Source organism: Drosophila sulfurigaster, chromosome 3 (assembly GCF_023558435.1).
Source record: "Drosophila sulfurigaster albostrigata strain 15112-1811.04 chromosome 3, ASM2355843v2, whole genome shotgun sequence".
Classification (NCBI taxonomy): Eukaryota; Metazoa; Arthropoda; class Insecta; order Diptera; family Drosophilidae; genus Drosophila; species Drosophila sulfurigaster.
In genome coordinates, this window is record NC_084883.1 from 15,117,491 (window position 1) to 15,133,021 (window position 15,531).

The 15,531-nt window shown below is 38.0% G+C and overlaps 2 protein-coding genes and 1 long non-coding RNA gene across 8 annotated transcripts in view; 2 read left to right on the plus strand and 1 right to left on the minus strand.

Moving 5' to 3' along the window:
• The first annotated feature begins 105 nt into the window (after window positions 1–105).
• On the plus strand, window positions 106–12,723 carry LOC133842639 (semaphorin-1A). Of its 2 annotated transcripts, none has more exons than XM_062275830.1 (7): window positions 106–240; window positions 5,568–6,236; window positions 7,014–7,107; window positions 8,789–9,459; window positions 9,520–10,524; window positions 10,601–10,790; window positions 10,904–12,723. In XM_062275830.1, exons 2-7 carry the CDS (start codon window positions 6,107–6,109, stop codon window positions 11,100–11,102), a joined length of 2,289 nt encoding a protein of 762 aa, XP_062131814.1. In that variant the 5' UTR covers window positions 106–240; window positions 5,568–6,106; the 3' UTR covers window positions 11,103–12,723. The 2 variants fall into 2 exon arrangements, with proteins under 2 accessions (XP_062131814.1, XP_062131815.1); XM_062275831.1 differs by lacking the exon at window positions 106–240 and adding an exon at window positions 4,676–4,830.
• Window positions 12,724–13,591: 868 nt separating this feature from the next.
• The window catches only part of LOC133842637 (guanine nucleotide exchange factor DBS), a 41,001-nt gene continuing 39,061 nt past the window's right edge, over window positions 13,592–15,531 (plus strand). For all 5 annotated transcript variants that reach the window (XM_062275820.1, XM_062275823.1, XM_062275824.1 and 2 more), the window contains exon 1: window positions 13,592–13,811. In XM_062275820.1, the coding sequence (XP_062131804.1) occupies window positions 13,592–13,811 (220 nt within the window). The remainder of the gene's footprint in view (window positions 13,812–15,531) is intronic.
• LOC133842645 (uncharacterized) lies at window positions 13,662–14,221 on the minus strand. Its single transcript, XR_009894415.1, has 2 exons — window positions 13,837–14,221; window positions 13,662–13,789 (listed from the first exon to the last, which is right to left on the minus strand). It is a non-coding gene; the product is annotated as an uncharacterized LOC133842645 (long non-coding RNA).

Genomic DNA, 15,531 nt, shown 5'->3' on the forward strand with positions numbered 1-15,531 from the left:
CCTTGAGGACACAATTTATATGTTTCGGTATTTTTATATGGTCATGCCAACTTGTAACTAATATATCAAAAACATCAAAAGAGTGATTTCGGTATTTTTCTACATCACATTTGCGGTCACTCTGATCGTATACCAAACAAGCCAAAGCAAAATGGCCGCCGTAGTGTAAAGAATAATTTTGTTGGAGTTCGTGTTTTTCACTTAATTTGATAATTATTTGTACATTTTTTATGAATTTTGGTGAGTTAAATGGCTGCACTAAGATGCATACCATAAGTGTATAATAAAAGCTTTGCCAAATTGTGAATTTTAAATGGGCAAAAAGTGTTTTAAATCTGTGATATTGTGGCTGCTGGCTGTTGCATTTACTACACCATAAATACATCCAAAGAAAAAAAACTACGACCACAAGCCAACTCAAGCGTACAACCCCCGCGTGCCGCGTCTCGTTACGTTTTACCCACACCCATAGTCAAGCAACAAACAGGTTTTTATTGTGTACAGACGTGTGTTTTTCTCTCTTTTAATTTATGCACATACAACAGCACACACACACAAGCACACATATAAACAAACCAAACATGAAGCATAAGCTTGAAAACGAGTAATACAAGAAAATACATAAATTTTACGTTCGTACGCGTGTGTGTGAGGCTGTATGTGTGCGTAAGCATGTGTGTGTGAATGTGTTTATGTTTGTGTTTGTAACGTGCTGTAAACAGCAGCAGCAAGTAGTCGACAGTCGAAGGCGAAGCAGCAGCTAAGCAAAGTGCTAAAGTGGAGGCTAAGCAACCGAATCGAACATACATACATACGAAAGAGTGAAAGAGATAATAAAAATAAACTAAACGACGCGCTACACAACAGAACAGCTACAGGTGAATTCATTTGGACTTGTTTCCCCCCACCCTACTCTTCTTGTCTTAGCTTCGTCTCGTCGAGGCGGTGACCAAAGTGTCAGTGTGATAGTGCCTGTGTCTGTGTGTCTGGCCAAGAACTGTAAAAGGCAGCAGCAGAAAACAAGTTGTGAGTAAAAATCTAATAAATTAGCAGCATAATCAATTCGCGTTGTTCTATAAACTCGCTTCAAACTCTAAATGCTTTCAACGCATAGCGGTAAAATAAACTCAACGCACAACTTCAAATTCAAATAAAGTATAAAGCGCTGTTGCAGCAACAACGCCCAAAAAAATAAAAAAGAAAACAAATAAATAAAAAGCAACAACTCGATTGAAAGCTTCTAACGCGTTCATCGAGTCAAAGTGTCAAAAAAGCGGCAGCAGCTCAAACTCAAAGTGGAACGTCGCATAGTGTGTCCCACTTAACCTCAAACACAACTCTAGCCATACCCCTTGCTCCCCAAGCAAACCCCACTCCACTGCACCTCTTTGCTTGTGTATGAGTGGAAGTGAGATGCACTTAATTGTTGTATGTGATAAATGATACTGTTCACACATACATAGAAAGGTATTTGTATGTGTTTGTGTTTACTTTGTTTTTAGGCTTGATTGAAATGCGTTCGTAAACTTCGAACTGAAAACTCCCACGCTAAAAACATTTAGGATTTTATGAATGAAAAACTTGTCGCACCATATATACACGATGTGCTTATTAAAGATCCATTTTATTGCTATAATATATTCAATTTCTTGTTACACATATTCTGAATCATCGGCTACGCTTCCGCTGAAAACAAAATGAGCATTTGCCCAGTCGATTAAACTGGTTTAAAGACATATACACACATATAGATATACATAGATTGTTTGAATCATGTAGGCGTTGGAAACAAATCGGAAGTAATACGATAGTTGGAACAGCACTTGAGACGATTCCTTCCACGGATAAGAAGTGAAAAAGCAAGTGACGATCACGAAGTGCATTGAACCAAGCTAAATGATAAGAGACCGCAAAACAAAAGCAAAGCCACAAAAAATAAAATGAAAACAATAAACAACGAAGTCAAGTTGTGACGGCAAATCAGAGTAAATGTTGTCTGATTCCTTAGAATAGCATTAACATTCCCTATCAGTTGATTTATTAAATATTAATTGTTAATTAACATCTTAATTGGATCATGTAAAGCGCGCAAAATGATTACAAAATAGTTGAAAACAAGAGAAAGAAAGCTCGATTGTAAAATACCCGTTAGTATGGTTTAAGCAACTTATATTCCATTAGAAAATTGTTTTCCACATTGTTTTAATATGAGATCGTTAACTCATTTATCGAAACCATTTATCTCATATTTCATAAAATTGGTATTTTAGATTTCCAAAATGAACTGGAAATGCGTAGAACCCATTAAAATAATCACAAAGTTTATACTCTGCGCGATCTACGCATTCAAAGATCGATAGGAAAGACAATTTATTATTCATTATATTTGTGTTTTTCATCAACTTAAGCCACTTCTCTATCCAATTGGGCATCGGGTATTAAAATATGCAGCATTAGAAGTACAGCTATTAGAGGCAGAACCAGAAATTGCGCCCAGCCAATCAGTCTGCGATTGGCAAAGCCAATTTATAAGCCAAACTCACAGGTGGCAGCACCTGTTGCCACTGCGTATTGGCCAACTGAACGCCCACTGGCCAAACAGGTTGCAATAGTTGTAGTGCAGAGAGATCGGGTTTCTAGCTTCGAGTATGGGCATGGGCATAACTACATGGTATCTATGTATGGCATGTCTAATGGCCATACGCAGAAATCAATTTCATATGGAGCACGTACTAACTCCCGCCCGAAACTGAATTATCTATTAGCACGCTCGCATTTCCCGGCCAAATGTTGAGAGTGTAGTGAGCATTAACAAACGACAAACGTGACATACATTTTGCCGTTATCTTGATTAAGTCTCGCTTATCTCATACAGAAACAGACGCACAGATCTTTCACAGTTTTATCAGTTGAGGAAACCTGGAAAAGTGTGAAAGCTGTCAAAAATATGTCAGAGTTGTATCAGCCAGATAGATAGTTAGATAGCTACACTAGGTAGTTGGATCAATCGATCGGATCGTAACCCAAAACTGGAATTTTGAGCTCATCATTAATTAGCGCACAGACAGAAAGCCAGTCAATCAGCTAGCCAGCTAGCCAGCTAGCCAGCCAGCATATTTAACTGGTTCGCCAAAAGCGAAGCCACAAGCCACGAAAGCGGAACGCACTTCCTGGCAATGAACTAAATGGGGCTTATGAAACATGAGAGCGCTCAGTCCGAAAATATATGAAATTGATAATATTACTTATTCAGCCACATCTGACATGCTACATCAAGCTGCACAACGAGGGCAGCTCAGCAAAGAAGCCATCGAACATTGTTTGTTGGGCCACGGTAAATAAATAACAGGTCTGAAAGCTAAGCTTAGACATTCTATTCAGCATAATTAATCGTGAGATAGTCAATATATATTCTTAATCAGCTAGAAAGACGAGTCTTCTGTCTGTCCGACCTAACATTATATTTTAAAATATAACTTAGTTATAAATAGAACATAGTATATACAAAATAAATGTAAATTCAAGTAAAAGTTAAAGATTCCAAATTTAGAACTTAAATTTGTGGAAGTCCCATGTTTAAATTTTAAGTTTTTAATTATAAGAATAAGATTGTTGCTGCTTGTAGTTGAGATAACTGCTGATTAATAGTCGTATAACCCAGCTACTGTTCTTGAGTTTTTTGTATGTTTTTTTAGTGGTAGCTCTTAGACAGCCCTCGTATGTCATAAACATATTCTTAAGGCCAATTGCGAGCCCCTATAATTTCCACACTTTGACGTGCACATTACAAAACTCGTCGCTTGGGTCGAGAGAGTCAGACGGTCACTTGACCCGGGCAGCACTTTGATGGTGTTAGTGCTGGAAAAACGATACCAAGCAGACACAAATTCATTGACCAAGACAACAACGACAACAAGTTGCGACCTTCGGTTGGCCAATAAAGCAATTTATTGAAGATCATCATACGTCGTCGTCGACGACGTCTTCGCGTAGGTAAAAGTTGTCCAAGCATGACCTACGACGAGGCGTGAGAAACTGTAACATAAATTTCCCTCCTTCGAGTATCATACGTAAAATTAAAAAAAACCTGAATCCCACACATGGAAGTAAGGTGAATGAGCATGCATGTGTGTGTGTGCGTGTGTGTGTGTGTGAACGTGTGATCGACACCTTTTTGAGGCGAGCACGTCCTGATAGTTCGGCGGCATAACTGATTAGATAGTCAAACACAAAAGGACTCACGGGGAAATTGGCGGAAAATACCGCACGTGATTTCCAACAATGACGGGAAAATTTACAACTATGAATCATACAGATACAAGATATAACAAAAAAAACCGAACCACTTCCACAGGACTCGTGAAACGGTGCGTGACACATGCAGAGTGAGTGCATGAGAGCGGTGTAGAACAAACTATTCAAAAAGTGGGCTGCAGAACGAGAGTGAGAAAAAGAGATAGAGAGTGAGTGCAGTGCTGGTCAAACTGTGCTCAACGTAAGCTGCTCTCAAACCCTGCTAAGTGAGTGTGGGTGTCAACGCTATTGTTGTTGTTGTTGCTGCCGTTGTCGTAGTTTCTGTTTTATGCTTGCCGTTTGTCGTTTTGCTCGATTGGCACTTTTGTTGTGTTTACGAGACTCGAAGTCAGTACACGACGAGTCGGCTGAACGTGCGGATCGCTCTCTGTCTGCGTCTGTTTTTCGCATTCTGTTTTCAACAGCGTTACCAAAGAAAGTGTGAAAAGTGTGTGAAGAATTCGCAAACCAACAAAAAAACAAAAGCCCAAAACAAGTTTTATTGTTACACAAGTGAAATTTGGCCGTGTCAATTCGGTAATAATACTATAATGATATGTAACAACAAAAAAAGCGAAATTTTATGTTTAAATTGAAGCGCAACGAATGCAAAAGAAATAATTATCAAGTGTAGAGGAAATGCGTTGTCTTGGATTATACATTATTATTACTACATGTAATACTTGCAAGACTTTCTTCAATAATTCCGCGTTATTTTTGTTGCTTTAGTGTCAGCATATTCTACGGAACTTTGGACTACCAAAAATCACTTCCGTTTCGAAAATATATAATTCAGCATATTTTCGAAATTAGTATTTATTTATTTTTTTTTATTGATGTTCAGTGCAAAAATGAATTCAAAATAATTGGCTGGGAAGGAATGAACATCTCGTGTTTAAAGAGAATTACAAGTAAATTACCGCAGCTTAAGAGCTTGACCTTGCTGAAAGACCATTTAATTGCCACAAATGTTACCTGCTTTGGGCCCGGCAAATAATATTCAAAATTGTCCCTTGCCGTGACCTCTTCAAACCAAAAACAATACTGTGAATATGACGTGCAGAAAGCAGTTTTAACTAAGTAATTATGGAAATTAAAGTGTTCTATATTTAGAGGGAAAAAATGTCTCATTTGCTGCCTAGGAATGCTGCGAAATTAACGAGTATTCCACACGAATAATCTAATTGTTCTTTATAGTTATAGTACAATATTTGTATGTATGTGTGTATATAGCGTGTAACAACGAAGGAATCTTGTTCTTCATCTCATTGCAGGTTTTGCGTTTTGATTTGAGCACATCAACTAATAGCATTGAGAAAAGCAAACAAATAAACCCAGTGGAAATTATTATTATATGTGCAGCAACAATTGAAGATAAATGTAATGCCAGTGACTGTGCAGCAGCCGAGGCAGCAACGGGCTCGAGAATGGCAGCAATCAGTATGACAAACGGACGGCAGTGATTAAAACCAGTCAGGCCAGACTAGCCCAGCCTAGCCCCATTGGCACCACCACCAGCCACTCAGTCTGTGAGTGCGAGACCAACAACAACAACAGCCACAACAACAATAAGAGCAGCTGCAACACCAAACGTTGCTGAATCATCAGAACACTGAAAACACATACAAAACGAAAAATAAAGAAAAGAGCCTGGCTCAACAGTTTTCAAGTGCGCTACGTCAATTGAAAATACTTTAAGTCTGCAGCTAGAAGAACACACGTCAACTGAAAACTCAACGAAGAGACCTTCAGCGATCATAGTGCAACAACAACTGCAACAGCAACACGACAAGTGCAACACAGAACAGCAACCATGCTAATTACTGACCGGAGAAGAATACGTCAACTGACGATGTTCAATGCCTTCATCGCGTTCTATCTATGCCTCCTCGTTGTCACAATCGAAGCTTGGATGCCCGATGTGCGACCCGATTTACAAACGAGTAAGTTCCAAGACGCCCACAATAAATATTGTTATTGTTATTGTTATTACTGATGTTGATTTTGTTGTTTACTACCGATTATGTTGTGCCACTTGTTGGCCTAGCTCTTTTTTCTCTCCCTCCTTTTTTGTTTTGCTGCTTTATCATCGTGAGTTGGTCCAGCGTTGAGGCAAGCTAAGCAATCGCTTGACTATCGCTCGCCCAATTTTTCGCCATGCTTGCAACAAATTAGCGTTTCCTCTGAAGCAACACAACTCAACAAAATGGGCCAAATTATGGCCCCCACTAATTGCTCCGAATACTCACAATAATGGGTGGAAAATTTCAAGCGCAGCTGTCCACGATGTGTTGTGCAGTAGTAGCTTTGACTTATATAAAACAAATTCAATGTCAGCTCAAGCCATTCTGCGACTATTTAAGCTTAAACGTTGCTGAAAATTAAACTTGAATTCCGTATAATTTTAATTGCTTAAACTCAGTTAAATGCAAATTTCAAGTCATTTGGAAATGTCATAATCTGCCTTTAAACGAGCAATTTTCTTAAGTAAATAAAACACAGTCGATAGATATTTGAAAAGTAATTATTGATCGCATTTAAAATGATCTAAACTAATCTCTAAACTAAATACATATTTTATTTAACACAATTGATGAATCAGCAAAACAAAATTTATGATATTTGGCAGAGAGTTAAAAACGCCTAACAATAACAATTTGCAAAGATTTTGTGTCTACGCATTCAATAATTAAAATATTCCATTCTCATTTAAATTGCAGAGCCAGACAAAGTGATTGCCAGTTTCTTTGGCAACACCACGGACTATTATAAGATTTTGGATCACGATGATGAGAGTGTTCTCGTGGGTGCCAAGTAAGTAGCGAGTTCCTTATTCGATTCGATTCGATTCGATTGCCATTTTCAATCATTCACAATGTATTCGAGAATTCCTCTCTAGCGCAACCTGAGTTGCATGCATAAAACATTGTATTGTCTTGAATGTGCTTTTTGGCACGGGCTAAATTAAATATTTATAAAGCAAAAAACAACAACAACAAATAAATCTCAACAACCATATTCGATTCCGTGGAACAATTAACGCGCCATTGAAATTACGCTGTTGTGCTGGGTTGTTGTTAACTTTTCGTGCAAATAATATATAGAAACTGGCTGGGCAAGTGCAAATCTGGCATTTCTCATTCAATTTCCTGGAAACATTATTTCCAGAACCCTACTACCAAACTTGATATGCGCCTCGATCGAGGTGGTGATAATGTGTGCAAAAGTCTGAGCAACATCTCTTATCAATATACCTGTTAAGTCACAAACAGATTTGTTCGTCTAAGCCCATTTAAAAGTAGAGCGACATATGAGAGAAACAGCTATGAAATTTGAAATCAAATTAGCATAGCTCGTATTTTATGCAATGCCGGGTATTTCATAGTCATCCATAATTCTTTAGACTTCAAACTTGTTTATGTTTATATTATTTTCCTTGGCATTCACTAGAATTCCGACAGGCGATGATAAGTGCATGAACGAGCATAAGCAAATAATCATCACTATTAGTAACAAAGAAATTCATGCATCATAAGTACTCAGGATATATAATTGTCATCGGCGTTTCCAGTTAGGAAAAAGCTACAATATAAATACATAGAACTACAACCAAATAAAATACTTTTAATTAATTTTTATTAATAAAAAAAAAAATCATCATAATTACTTAGGATAAATCATTAGCACATCATCGTCATTAAGGATTATTATAAAATAAAAGCTTAGTAAAAATAGCTGCCCAAAAACATTCAATTAAATTTTATAATTTATTTAATCAAAAGTTACGCCTTAATTATATGTGTTTCCTTGTCTTAAAATGCGAGATTAATAGATTCGTTGTCGAGGTTAAAAACTTGTATAGTCGCAAGAAATAATAATTTAGATATATAGTAACGAGTAGTTGAATTTGATTATGATGGATGGAACAAAGGAACGCAATAATTTTATTCATGTTATTTGCTTGTTATTTTGTCAAAGTATCGCCATAAAGTGGCAACGACATGAGCATAAATGATAATTAGAAATAAAAAAACGCAATTGCATACGTAATTACTTGGGTTCTAATTACTTGCGAAAACGTAAAACAACCTTGACAAACAGTTCGCTGGCTTGCTCTCTTTTGCTCGCCCTCTTCCTTTATGCCTCCCTCTCACTTTTTTACCCTCTTTGGGGCTCATTTATTATATCTGCAAGCCAAAAAAAGGGTATTTTTACTTTGAGAGTAAACCTTAAAAACAAAAACATTACTTTAAACTATCTCAATAGTTTTCGAATAGTCAAACATTATATTTTTGTTGTGTGTATCATATAAAAGTAGGTACAGGGTATCTCTCAGTCGAGTATCTTATAGTCGACCTTTGCTTTCCTACTTGTTTATTTTGGCTTCGCTGGCAATTTGCTTCATTAGCAGGCAGCACACGCCAACAACAGCTTTGGCAATTAAGTGAATAATTCGATTATATCGTCTTTGCTCTATCTCTCTCCTCCTTTGCAGGGACGTCATCTACAACATCAGCATGATGGGACTGAAGGAGAACAGTCGACTGGTGTGGAACAGCTCCGGCGCCGATCGCGAGCTGTGCATGCTGAAGGGCAAACACGAGTGGGATTGCCACAATTATATGCGTGTCTATGCTCCTCTCAGCGATGGTCAGATACTGCTCTGCGGCACCAATTCTTACAAACCCCGTTGTCGTCATTACACGCCCGTTGAACAGACACCGGATGGAGCTGGCGCCGGAAGTATGCGTTACGAGATCACACGTGATGTGGAGGCCCAGGGTCTATGTCCCTATAGTCCTGCTCATAACAGCACATACGCCTTTGCCGATGGCCATTTGTATAGTGCCACTGTGGCCGATTTCTCTGGCGGTGATCCTTTGATCTATCGCGAAAATCTGCGCACCGAACAATATGATCTCAAGCAACTCAATCAGCCAGACTTTGTGGGCGCCTTTGAGCGCAACGGCTACGTTTTCTTCTTCTTCCGTGAACTGTCGATGGAGTACATGAACTTTGGCAAAGCGGTCTACTCGCGGGTCGGACGCGTCTGCAAGAACGATCGTGGTGGTCCCTACAATCATGGCAAGAGCTGGACATCGTTCCTCAAGGCGCGACTCAACTGCTCGATGCCTGGCGACTTTCCCTTCTATTTCGACGAGATACGTAAGTAAACTTAAATGAAGACTAATGCCATTAACTAATCTAATTATCTGTACTTTGCAGAGGCTATAAGTCCGGTTGTAGAGATCAATGGTCAGGCGATGGTCTATGCTGTGTTTACCACCTCAGTGAATGCCATTCCTGGCTCGGCTGTGTGTGCCTATCGCGTTGACGACATCTTGGCTGCCTTTGACGGCGATTTCAAATCACAAAAGGATTCACAGTCGCATTGGCTGCCCGTGGAGCAGACGCAGGTGCCGAAGCCACGTCCCGGCCAGTGTGTGGATGACTCGCGTACACTGGCAAGCATTTCGGTTAACTTTATCAAGAACCATCCATTGATGGAGAGCGCTGTGCCCGCCGTGCACAATCGCCCACTACTGACGAAAGTGACTCTGATGCATCGTCTCACGGCCATTGCCGTGGATGCCCAAGTGCAGGCGTTGAATGGCAAGCACTACGATGTGATCTACAGTGGCACCGACGATGGCAAGGTGACCAAGTTCATCAATGTCATCACATCGCATCCAAACAACACAGATCGCCTGCGCACCGTCGTCATCTCCGAGATGCAGGTACTACCCTTGGGCACACCAGTGCGTGAAATGGTCATCTCGTCAAAGAAGAACACACTCGTTGTGGTCAGCGATGGAAGACTGGTGACGGTGCCATTGCATCATTGTTCGCTCATTATGGACTGTGTCGGTTGTCTGAGCATGCAGGATCCGAACTGCGCCTGGGATCTGCAAACACACGAGTGCAAGAATCTTGCGGCCAGTCAGCACAAGTTTGGCACCAAAACCTATTTGCAGAGTCTCAACACCACTAAGAAATCAGCCGCCTCGCTTTGTCCCAAAACAGCCGCAGATCCTGTGATTGTAACCATGCCGCCTTCGCAGGTGGATGATTCACAAAAGCTGCACTATGCTAGTGTGGCAGAGAAACCATCCAGCATTGATCAGCAGGCAACGGGCGTTGGTGTAGACTTTGCGCTCAATGATTACATTGACGAGAACAAAATACCACAGGCATCTGTGGACCCCGAGCAAGTTATGACTAGCCTGCATGGTAAGTGGAGTTTTATTCGCTGATCAATGATTTTTAGCAATTTCTTATCTATAATCTTTCTTCTTTTACTTTGTAGATCCTCAGAAATCGATAGCTGTTGTCAATGAGCTACAGAAGGCTACATTGTCTAGCTATAACGTATTGATCATTGTGTTTGTGATAATGATTGCCTTCTTCTTGGGCACTGTTGCAGGCATCAAAATTAATAAGAAATGCAAACAAAGTCGTCTAGATGCCAGCCATCACAATCACTTTGGTAAACCAACGTAAGTACTTAATTATTTATTTACTTTTTGAATACAGAATACTTATTAACAATAAGAAATGAAAAAAAAATATTAAAACATACGTTGAATCTAATTAACATTTATGCTTACAGACAATTCAAGCATCAAAACAGCGGCAAGGACATTAATTTATTGATTAACTCGAATCCGTACACGACGACGCAGAAAACTCCAAATCTGGATCTTGAAAAAGATCGCAGTCACGAGTGCAAGAACTCCACAGAGCACTTGGAAAAAGAGCTGCCTTGTAAAACGTCAACGCTAACAAAAGTGAAACGCACCTACATATGAGGAAAACACACACACACACACAATTCTTTTGGTGGCCAGTTTGCCACAAGATTAGTCGAATTTTCGTTGTTTATGTTGCAGTAGTTGTTAGTAAACCTCCCCAACGATTGGGCATACAACATTCAGTTTTGACGGCACGTTTGAAACGTGCCTCGGGGCCCATCCGAAACTGTTGTGTGCGCTTATCATTTACTTTAATTTCGTCAAGATTTAGTTAAATTTATTGCTAATGCGCTGCCTCGATTACTGCGTTAGCTGGAAATGGGAAGTGGTAATTGAAACGTGCCTTCCTTCCCTTTTTCTGGCTATTGTATAGATGATTTGGGCAGCGCGTCTTTATGTTTAGTTGATAGAATAGATGCCAAGTGCAAGAAATTAGAGCTTAACACATTTTACATATCACATGTAGAAGGCATGCATTTGAGGTCACACGCAAGAATTGGCTATGTTTCTATTGAACTACGACAACAATTCTTGTTGGTGATCACAGATGTTAAACCCACCCACAAAATCGAATATATTTCTCGAAAATTCAAAACGATTATTAATCTGTACAAGTATTTTGTTAGACTGAATGTTTCACTAATAATCTTGCTAGTTTTCTTTTGGTGCATGCATGTGCGGTAAAAGAATGCTAATTTAATTATAATCTGTGTCTATTTTGTGGCTAACAGAAAGCAATACAAATTGTATTTAAAATTTAAGCTCAATAAGGAATTGAAAATATCGGGAGAAGAATGTATTTTTGTAACTTAACATAGTGTCCCTAGGATAAGAAACAATATAATTAATTCATTAATTATACGTTCAACACATCAAATAATATGAGGCTGATTCATAAGAACTGAGATCCCTTGACAACGGCAGCCCCCAAAAAAGCAGCATACAATCACGCACAAACAAATAAGAATTGCACGCGCCTTAAACAAAATACCATCTAATTATACATAATTATATGCCTATATTTAGGCCTTAAATGTAAAGTTAAACAGTTAGACTAAGAATTGTAATAAAATAGTTTGCATGTATTTTAAACACAGATTCAGCATTTTAATACGTTTATGTTTATTTTTTTAAGCTGTTGTCCGTCCGTAACATGCAATTTTTTTATACACAATAATTCATAATATATATTTTTATATGTACAATGTATCTAATATCTTAAGTCTTTAAGTACAACTTTAAAAGAAAAACACGCAAAATGAAAAGTTTTCAACAAAAAAATTACAAGTTTGATAATTAACGAGAGTTTATAATTACCGGTATCAAAATTTTTAGAATCAGGATTGCTTCCGCTTGAGGAACTCAACAACACAATCTAGATCAGAAGCGAGCAATGCAACACCTGAAATTCTCATATTGTGATAGATTATATTGCAAATTTTTATGATAAAATATATAAAATGATATGCCTTTTGATTGAGAATAACAATGATATACATGGAATAACGATGCATGCAGGATATATGCTAATAGATCTTCCCGTTGGAGGAAATAAAAAGAAGAAAATGTAAATTTTTTAAAATATATATATTTGTATGTATGTATTGTACTTGATATATTGTTGTAAAAAAGTTCAATGAGCTATGCTAAATTTAATAAAGTCGTCTTTTTAATACAATTTCAAAGGATTTTATATTTTTGAATGTGGTGGTTATAACTTGCATAATGTGGTGGCATTATTTTATAATTTCTCTAGATTAATCTTTCAGAACTATTTAGAATTTTATAATTACTTTTTAAGGAAGACGTTTTCAGAATCACAAATCTATCGTAACAAGTAAGCTAAATTGCTGGCGCCATCTTTTGTCGAAATATCGACATCTGAAGCTGTGGTGAACTTTGGTATTGTATATTTCACGACTGTGGTGAAGTCGCCAGCTTTGAATTAGTGCACAGCTGTTTTTGCCAAATATGTGTTTGAATCTGCATCTAATAACGACTGTGCATATGTATATTAACCTGTAAGTAATACGACACTGCGCATGTCACTGCTTCAATTTACAAAACAGCACGTGCGAACAAAGCTTGCTTGTGGGAAAGCAACAGAGAGCAGCGAAAGAAGAGCGAATCAAATTGCCGGCTCTCTCTCTTTGGCAGCCGTTGTGGCGTCATGGTCGCGCTCTCATTTTGGAATCATATAAGCGTTAGCACCACCCGTAAACGCTGTACGCTCAGTTGAACAGTTACAGTGGCAGCAGCAACCTCCGTTGTGCTCTCAGTCCTTGCTGAGCGACGCGGAAGGACGGTTAAGGTTGAGTCATCTCACCAGAAAATGTGCAACTTCCAAAAAAAATAGTGTAGAGATAAAAAAAAATTGTGTGAATTTTGTTTTGTGCGTGCCTAAATCAGAGAAAAACGCCAACAGTAACACGCAAGAATATATATGCATATAAAAATAATAATAGTGTGAAAATCCAACCTTATGGGAATCTAAATGAAAGATAAATTTGAGATTTTGAAGTGATTCTCAAAATGTGCATGTGAAAATGGAAAGCTCACCCTCGAGTTCTATAGAAAAGCAAATCGATCACTTTCTGGAGCATTTCAAGCGCAGCGCCTCCAAGGCCATCGATGCCGAGTGGGGCAGTGGCAGCGATATCATCAACAATGGCCAGTCCGGCAGTCCACAACGCCAGGCGCCCTTGCAGCGCTTGCTCCAAAAGACCAAGAGTCGCTCCAGTTGCCTAGACGTTTCGGAGTTATCGGGTAGGCCTACAAATATTGTCTACACACACACACCCATAAACACAATCACATATTCATGTATTGTATGCGAACACATCAAGGACCTTCTACTCCAGCATTGTTAACTCGCTATTGATTTTCCATACTCCTTTGGTGTCACGGTTAAACTCATTATTCTCGACATTCGTGCAATGCCCATGAGTAAGGCTACGAATATTTGATAAGGAAATGACTAAACTTTAGATAGTAATAATGGGTTTCTGATAAAAAGAGATATTAGATATTAAAAGGTGCCAAATAGCTAGACTGATAATATTTGCACAACAACTACGATTTATTTATTTATAAGATATAAAAGTTGATAAATTTTCTTTAAAATGCCTTATAAGTAAGATAGCTACGAACTTTCTTCAACTACCAAAATAAATTAAGTATACCACACCACACCCAATTCTTTCGAGGATAACTTGCAAGATAGCTCTTAAAGCTTTTCATAGCATATCTTGTTGGAAATTACTAATACCTGTAGGAAGGTGCCAACGTTTAACTTAGTAAAGCGAATTGTTTGCCTGGCCGTAGAACTTTAACTAAGTTTGCATATGAAGATGCAACTAATACCTCTTGCTTTGTGCTCTTGTGACCGTAGCTTATGTGAAATGCATATGACACTTTTCAATTAGCTGCACTTCATTGGGCGCCCATATGAAATGCAAACTGACATCGGCATAACTGCTGTAGAGTGTTACCCCCCATTGCAATTGACGCAGCACTGCAAGTGGGCTTCAATTCTATTTAGGGTAGACGACGCTTATTGCTAATCACCGACAACGTCAATTGTCATTTGTTGCTGTCTTTTGCATTCTTTTAAGCCCACATGGCCCATACTGCGATGCATGTGGCCTTGGTCTCTTAATTATATTCAGGAAAAGCACAAGAGTATATTACGCTTCATAATGTCATTGAATACTAAGAAATTGTCTCCCAACTAATTATGTTCACTAGAAAGGCTTACCTTAACTTTTACATAGGTATACTTTCTTGGTTTAAGCTTGTATTTAAATTGTAACGTTCGTTCGTGTGAATCTAAAAGTTCATGAATCATTTTTAAACCACTTAAGTAGCCATAAACAACTAATAATCGCAAAATATAATAATACTTAAAAAAATTTAAATCTTTGGCAAACTATAAAAGAAAGGTTTTTTAAGTCAAGCTTTGACCTATGTGCACAGTTATTTATGACGCCACTGTAATAAAGTTTCGCTACGGAACCACTTTTGTCTATTCAACTATTGATCGCTGTTAATTTCAGACGTTAGTATCAGTTAATGTTATACATGACGTCTACATTTCTATTTTTGTTGTGTCTCATACCAAACATTGATAGTTTTAAAAATAAATACAATTTCTAAAGACACTTATTGACAGTTAGTAAGAAATAAATGCTTTAGACGGGGTGTAGGTTTGTTAAAAAAGCTCGAAAATAAAATTGTATTTAAAAATAGGCGCCTTTTATACGCTTTGTAAAAATATACTAATATACTTGCCAAGAGGCAATTATCGGTGTATTTTGGTATATCTCTTTGCGTTAAAATGGATATTTAAGAAATACTTTTGTTACATAAAATAGCTCATAAAATTTATGCAAAACAATTATTTCATATTCATGTAGTCAATATTAAATGCACTTTAATATTTGTATGAAAAAAAAAACAAATCGATGTTTGCCATAAATAAATCGAT